This window comes from Benincasa hispida, chromosome 1 (genome assembly GCF_027475165.1).
Source record: "Benincasa hispida cultivar pf3 chromosome 1, pf3_genome.v1.1, whole genome shotgun sequence".
Classification (NCBI taxonomy): Eukaryota; Viridiplantae; Streptophyta; class Magnoliopsida; order Cucurbitales; family Cucurbitaceae; genus Benincasa; species Benincasa hispida.
Window position 1 is genome coordinate 22,826,006 of NC_143478.1, and position 8,093 is coordinate 22,834,098.

Here is an 8,093-nt window from a genome sequence, read left to right on the forward strand (position 1 = left end):
TGACTTTCTCTTTAGCCATCTATTGCAATTTATTTATTTATTTTTATTTATTTTTATTTTTTTTAACTTAGATGGCTAAAAAGAAATTTCACGTTGGTGCCTAAGCCCAGTCGGCCCAATGCAAAATTTCAAAATAATCACTTATATGTAATCAATTCAAACACAACTTAATAGTCAAGATATTGACCAACTTTAAGAAGTATAACAAGTTAATTTTAATGAGCAATGTTAGTTGTTGACTGTTGTAGTATAGAGTAGGAAGAGTCGTGTAGCTCAATTTCTACTTGCAATTTTAATACAATGACATATTTGAAATAGGTGGAATCATTTTTATCTATTCGAAATCACTCACAAACACATGTTTGAGAAGAAAGGAAAAAATGGTGTTAATATTGAATTCCATAAACATATTTTCATTTTAATATTGAATTCCATAAACATATTTTCATTCACGTTTATTTCAAACACATAAAAACATAAGCTTCTTCTAAGGCTCACACTACAAAACAATTATTGCTTACAAGACCCTAAAATCCGAGAATAAGAGTAACTAAAATGGAAACCAATGGACCTAATTAAAAAAAGAAAAATTCATTTACAAGCCGAGGCTTCAAAATCAGGGATGACAACAAAAACAATGGACCAATTAGCAATAGATATAGAAGAGTTACTATCACGATAAATAGGCATAAGACTTGGCAAATCTCCCTCTTCCGTAGTCTCCAATAAATTTCCATTCAAAAGTACTGTGGAACTTCTAAGTAAGCCATTAGATGGAGTTAAATGATATTCCTCCCTTTGAACTGGCTTGTTAGGCAACCTCATGTTCATGTTCTTTTCAATCTCAATTGTGAACTCTGTTTGGTTGCTTAGATTAATGAATAGCATGCTTACACCAGTCTACAATATAAAATGATCAATTTAGTTCAATATGGTAATAAATCTAATCAATATATTCAAAATGTTACCAAAAAATAACAATCAATAAGCTTCTTACTCTTCCTTTGGTGCAATGAGCATAAGTACGCAAATAGGAAGAGACATTATTGTCAACTTTGAGAACACCAGGACCCATAAGTTGGTGAAAGAGAAATGCCCTAAAAAAATAAACAAAATACACCAAATTAGAAAAATACTTTCACGAGTGTTTAGGACAAATACTGGAATCGTAAAACTTGAAGAGTTATGAAGTCGCAGGAGCCAACATAAGATTGATTTTTCTTTTTTAATTGTGAGACCTATATTTCACAACTCCACTCTCCTACTCAAGCTCTTTGAGTTAAACACCCTACTTTGGAAAAAAAAAATGAGAAATTATGTTATGGGCCTTACCCATAGTAATCTGGCGAAGGGGCTAAAGTATGGGGTAAGAGAACACCATAAAATCCACCAACCAAAGTCTGTCTACAATATACTTTGGTATTGTACGAAGCAGCCATTGCAAGTTGATCTAAGTACCTATTGAATTCACTATTCAAATTATTGGAATAGTGAAAAACAATTGTGCAAAAATACACCATAAATAAAATAAAATAAAATAAAATAAATTACCAGAAACCATCAATAAATGTATTAGAAATATAAGGACTTCCACCATGATAGGATCCACCAGCTTCTCCAACCCAAGCAACAGACCAAGGAGCATGGTTTTGAACTATATTCTCAAGTTGTTGAAATACACTTGATTCTTGACTGAGATAGTTTGGATCTACAAACCTATAAATTATCTTAGGGTCATCCCCTGAAATCATACAAATAGTTCGTTAATAGTTTATATATAAATAGTGTAATAAAACATATTATTGATACAACTCTAGAGACACTCGAATATGAAATAACTAACGAACCTGCACCCATGTTGTATATATGATGAGTGAGAACATCGATGATGTTGGAGCCTGTTTTATTAACAAGATCTTCATACCATGAGGCATCAAAAAATGCACTAGGTGCTACAATTAAAGGCTTTTGTTGGGAGTTGTTGTACAAACGATCAATGATTTCCCTAAGCTTGATCAAATCTTTTGCATATTGTGCAGCAGTAATATTTGCCCCAATACTATTGTGACCAACCATTTCATTACCTGTCATAGTATATATATATATATATATATATATATATATAAAAGTTATATATTACTCAAACAAGAGAGAAATTAATTTCTTAGTATATTATTTAACTTACCAAACTCCCATGAATTTATTTGATAATTCTTTTCAACAGTGTATTGAATAAGTGCCTCTGCATTGGTGTAGTTCCAATCTCCTCCCCAGTACATTCCTATTGTGGGGTGCCTTCCCAAGAGGGCATTCAAGCCAAAAGTCACTATTGCCCTATATATTTATAAAGAAAAATACATTTTTAAGTATGTAAAATACTTGCGTGTATTCTGAACTACATTTTAAATCACATAATAAGAAAAAGTAAAAAATATAAAAAAGGAGTTTGTCATATGATAAATTGCAGTAATTGAACCATGATACAAATGCACAATTATTTTTGAGAGGGTGAAGAAGATACTAATACATACCCTGTCTTGTTGAAAAACTGATTCAAATCATCCCACCTTTCCATAGACAAACATCCTTCGGTAATTTTAAACATTCCAATTTCATCCCTTACAAATTGAGGACAATTAATACCCTTGAAGCTCCCAATATCATAAATCAATTTGTCTTGCAAAGAACCTCCTACTCGAATCCTAAGAGTCTTGAAAGCTAATAAACATCATATCCAACATATTTAGTAGATTCGATTATATTATTTTTGCTATAACCTTCATTATTGTGAAGGGGTTAAAAAAATCATACCTTGCACAGCCTTAGTAAGTGTAGGAAGAGACAAGTTCTTGAAAAAGAAATAAAAAATTATTAATAAAAATAAAATACAACAACACAAATCTATATTTTATTTTTTTATAACAAATATGCTAAAATTCTCACCAAATTGAGCACAGATGCATTGCCATCCCAAATACAAGGAATTTTAGAGCACTCATTGAAAGGCCAATAGTCAATAGTCATACAAATATAATTCTCATCTGTTTGTGCTATTGTTGTAGTTCCATCAACCACAATTCTACCCATTGTAACATTTTGACCATAAATTATTGGAATAAAAGCAAGCAAAAATATCCAAAAATCCTGCCTTTCCATTGTTTGAATCAAATTCCTACCAAAAAAAGTATAAAAATTATTTTAAAATATATATAGATCCAAAGTTTAAATCAAACCATTGTAAAAAATATATGTATATTTACCTTTTGTATTGATGAAAATACGATGAGGTTTCAGGAAAAAAAAAATTATAATAAAGAACTCGAGAAGCCTGAAAAAACTCACAAGAGATTGTTATAATTAGAAAGAATTGGAAATGGTGGTGAAAACAATTTGGAGGAGAAGGGTTTATATATGCTTCAAATTATTCTGTTTTTTTCCCACCATATAACAACAATAATAACGATGGTTTTGATTTCTTCTTCAAATAATTTCAACACTGAAAATTTATTTCATAATTATAAATTTAATTATGAAATATGACCCTTAAGTTATATATATATATATATATATATATATATATATATATATTTTCTCTCCATAAGTTTGAAATTTGATTTTGAAATGCATTCAAATTTCAAACATCACTTAATTGTATGGTTTTTCTTTGAGAAATTTAGCCATAAAAGCTAATATACAAACTTAATTTAAAAAATATCCACAATTTAAAATTTTTTCATATTTAGATTTTTACTTAAATTTCTAATGTAATTTTAATCTTCGGTTAAAAAATAATATTGTAATTAAAGTGTGAAGTGAATAAATTAAACCTCAGATCATAAGATTGATAGTACGAATATTATGTCAATTGAGCTACATTTTTTTGGTGTTTAATGCAGATTTTAATTGATATAATTTCTTTCATTTAATTTAATGATTTTCAAGTTTTTCTTTATATAAATTTTATTGATAGAAATTTCATTAAATTCAAAATATCTCATTCAACTAAATTCTGTATGGATTTTCCTTTCAAAGTTCCTTATTTTGAGCCATTTATATTTAATTGTTTTATAAACAATTTTTAATATAAATATGATTTTTTGATATTTGTTTTTAGTTTTAGCAATTTAGAGAGGGTTGTCTTTGGCCAAATATTTTCCCATTTTGTTTTCTACGTAGTAACAAGTAACATTGAGTCACTTTTTAATAAGTTTAAAATATCATTTTGGTTCATGTATAATTTTAAATTTGTTTAGTTTTAATTTCTATACATTCAAATGTTCAATATTAATCTTTATATATTTAAAAATACATGGATTAAAATTGAATAAACTTTAAAATGCATAACCAAAATGATATATTTTAAACCTTTACACAAACATCTTATTATTTTAAATTGTTTAAATTTCAACGTCCTTTTAAAAAAATATATATTAAATTTTAATTTTTTTTAACAAATATTAACATATGGAAAAAAATAAAATGCAAAAAATTGAGAACAAAACCGATAATAAACTGAGCCAAATAAAAGTCAATCAATTGGTTTTGTTATTGATTGGACATTATTCAGATCCATTCTTTATAAAATCGATTGGTTTGGTTTGACTTTTGGCTAACCCCAAAATCGAAAAAATTGAACTGACTATCACCCCTACTACTAGATCACCTAGATGTAACCTTTTTGTTATGAACCCATCAACAAAAATATGCTCCTTTTGGTTGTTTGTTTATTTGTTTGTTGTGTTTTAGGATAAGCATGCTCTCTGACTCTGGTATTAGATGTAACGCATGACTTTTTGGTTAAGTTGTAAATTTAGTTCTTATAGTTTTGAAAAAGTTAGAATTTAGTCCTTATGAATTTGATAAAACCTCATAAGTAATCTCTATCATCGGGCTATTTATTAAACTTTTATCAAACTACAGAGAACAAGTACTAATTACAAACTATTTGGACAAAATTCTAACTTTCTTTAAACCATAGGAACCAAATTTACAATTTAACAAACTTTTTGGTATTCAGAAATTTTGTCCCTATATCCATCTAAAAAAAAATAGCAAAACAAAAAAAAAAAAGAAACCTATTATTGTTTTCACAAGTGCATTTCCAAGTGGTATGCCTATACGTGTCAAAATATATTAGTAAAATAATAATTTAATAAGATATAGCCAAAATAGCATAGCTAAACCAACACAAAATTGGAAAAAATGGAAAAATTGTTGTCGACGTTCTTAACGATTTTGTTGGAAAAATTGGAGAACAGAATGTCGATGACTTTTTCGATGATCGACGTTCTGAACTCCAAACGGAACATTGACAACACTAGGATATGTTTCATTAACAAGATCTTCATACGATGAGGCATGAAAAAATGTACTAGGTGCTACAATCAAAGACTTTTGTTGGAAGTTGTACAAACGATCAACAATTTCCATAAGCTTGATCAAATCTTTTGCATATTGTGCAACAGTAATAATTGCCCCAATACTATTATAGCCAACCATTTCATTAGTCGTCACAATATACATATATGCATACATACTTACATATATATATGTGTTTTGATATATATAACACTTAAGTTATATATTACTTAAACAAGAGGGAGATTAATTGCTTAATTAGTATATTATTCAATTTACCAAACTCTCATGAATTGTTTTGATAATTCTTCTCAACTATGTATTGAATAAGTGCAGATGTATTATTATAGTTTCAATCTCCTTCTTTCGCTTTCATATTGTAGTAGGGTGTCTTCCCAAGAGGGCATTCAAACCAAAGTTCACTATTGCGTTGTATGTTTATCAAGAAAAAACACTTCTTTTAAGTATGCAAAATACTTTCGAGCATCTTTAACTACACCTTGAACTACATAACAAATTTTTTTTGAAAAAATAGAGCAATCTAGGATGTAGGAAAGAAAAATAATATTATAACATAATCTATCATATTAAAAAATTGATTCAAATCATCCGACCTTTTCATACAAACATCGCTTAGTAATTTGAAACAATGCAATGTTGTCTATTACAAATGGAGAACAAATATTGTCCTCGAAACTTCCGATATCATAAATCTAATTTGTTTCGCAAAGAACCTCTCCAACTTTAATTATAAGAGTCTTGAAAGTTAATAATCATCATATCCAATAAATTAGTGAATTGGATTTTACATTAATTTTGCTATAAAATCCATTATTATAAAAAGATTTTTTTTAAAGGTCATACCATGCACCGCCTTAGTAAGTGTAGGAAGAGACAAGTTATTGTAAAAGAAAAAAATTAATTAATAAATAAATAAAAACAAAATACTATATATGTCTTTTTAATAGATATATGCCAAAATTCTCGCCAAGTATTGAAGCATTGTCATCCACAAAGCATTTGGGGGCACCCATTGAAAGGCTAGATCAAGTCATACAAATATAATTATCATATGTTTGTGCTATTGTGGTGGCTCCATCAACCACAATTCTATCTATGGTAACATTTTGACTATAAATTATTGGAATAAAATCCATTGTTGGAATCAAAGTCCTGCCAAAAAATATTATAGTAGTTTCAAACAAATATAAATCCAAAGTTTGGGTTGAAAAAAAATTAAATGATTGTAAAATATATACTTACCTTTATGTATTGATGTATTGAGAAGATGAGATATCCGAAAATAAATAAATAAATAAAGAACTCCAAAAGCCTAAAATAACCCTCAAGAAAATTTAGAGAAAAATGGTTTATATACACTTCAAATTCTGCCGTTTTTTCCCCTCACCATATAACAACAACAATAATGGCTTTTCTCATTAACTCAAAATCAAAGCCGATACACATCCTTTTCAGCCCCAATGGTGGAAAATTATGGGTCCAATCAGATTTATGAAATGCATTCAAATATCAACGTTGAGTTTTTTTTTTTTTTTTTTTTTTTTTTTCTTTTCTCATGAGAATTTATTTATTTCAAAATTATAGTGACCAAATTTACAATTTAACTAAAGGAAAAAAAAGGTTAGATTTTATGTATCAAAGTTACAAACTTACCTCTAATAAAAGAGAGCATGTTTTTGGTAAGGTGGCGAAAGTTGTAAATAGGTTGAGTAACGTCTACACGAACGAGTGACAAGCGTGGCGGACGATGGACGTGGTGGATCGGTGGTTGCTGAAGTGGTGCGGTGGCGACGTGGGTGGTGTTGGGTTGGATGTTTGAATCTTAAAAGAAGATGAGGAATAAATAGAGAGGGAGAGGGAGCATGGGAGCATCGGAGCATGGGAGAATGAGAGAAGAAACCAAAGTTGGGGGACTTGGGAGAATGAGATGTCACTATTAAGGTTTGCTTTTTCAAAGAAAGCATTAAATGATCATATGAGGATTGAAAATGGGTCTCAATTATGGGATCAAGGACGACCGATCTAAGTCCATGTTCCCATTTTTCTATCCTCATAAAAAAAATATTTTTTAATAATTTTTTTAAAAAAATAAATTGTCACGTGATAGGTTTTAATTGCATGTTTTTTTCTTTTATGGGATGATAGTTGGTATTCATTAATTTAAAAGAAAATTAGATTGATTAAACAAATCATATTTTCATTTAAAAATATAGTAAAATACAAAACTTTTGAGAATTATAACAAAATGTGTAGGATGCAAGTGAATTCATGTTATGTTAATCCTAAAATGTTATACTCATTTAATAGCACTTTAGTTAATCCTACCGCTTCGTTATTTATATTGTAATTAATTTATCAAATGTATAATTTAAGTTCTATCAATTTCCATTCATAATGCGAATTTTCTTTTTCTATACGAATATTTTAGCATAGATTTCGCTTCTTAATTTGAAAATTCTCCAAATTTTTATCTAAAACTCCTTCTATCTTCAAATATTGATTTCAATTTTCAAAGCTTGTTTTCATGAATCTAACCTTTTATATTTGCATTCAGTTTTATGTTAGTCAACGAGCTCACTCTCAAATTGTGGATTTTTCTTTTGAAATTTCTACATATCGATGGAGTAGCTTAATAACCAAATGATGAAGAACTTTTGGATCTGTTTTGAGATTATCAGTGGGGTAGTAGAGAGCTTTTGGTTCTGTTTTGAGAT

General features: G+C 28.6%; 1 protein-coding gene across 2 annotated transcripts; it reads right to left on the bottom strand.

Moving 5' to 3' along the window:
- Positions 1 to 381: 381 nt before the first annotated feature.
- LOC120074064 (heparanase-like protein 2) lies at positions 382 to 7,192 on the bottom strand. Of its 2 annotated transcripts, none has more exons than XM_039027059.2 (11): positions 7,033 to 7,192; positions 3,261 to 3,328; positions 2,944 to 3,172; positions 2,812 to 2,848; positions 2,532 to 2,718; positions 2,186 to 2,334; positions 1,848 to 2,084; positions 1,552 to 1,741; positions 1,333 to 1,458; positions 998 to 1,097; positions 382 to 900 (listed from the first exon to the last, which is right to left on the bottom strand). In XM_039027059.2, exons 3-11 carry the CDS (start codon positions 3,154 to 3,156, stop codon positions 592 to 594), a joined length of 1,548 nt encoding a protein of 515 aa, XP_038882987.2. In that variant the 5' UTR covers positions 3,157 to 3,172; positions 3,261 to 3,328; positions 7,033 to 7,192; the 3' UTR covers positions 382 to 591. The 2 variants fall into 2 exon arrangements, with proteins under 2 accessions (XP_038882987.2, XP_038882980.2); XM_039027052.2 differs by having other exon boundaries at positions 1,333 to 1,470; positions 7,033 to 7,172.
- Positions 7,193 to 8,093: the final 901 nt, after the last annotated feature.

Bases quoted from the DNA above. Each gene is read 5' to 3' on its own strand.
- LOC120074064 (XM_039027052.2), bottom strand. From the start codon at position 3,156: ATGGAAAGGCAGGATTTTTGGATATTTTTGCTTGCTTTTATTCCAATA. The intron at 2,085-2,185 runs GTAAGTTAAATA...ATACTATGACAG, and splicing joins AATAAATTCATGGGAGTTTG to GTAATGAAATGGTTGGTCAC. The intron at 1,742-1,847 runs GTTCGTTAGTTA...GTATGATTTCAG, and splicing joins TATATACAACATGGGTGCAG to GGGATGACCCTAAGATAATT.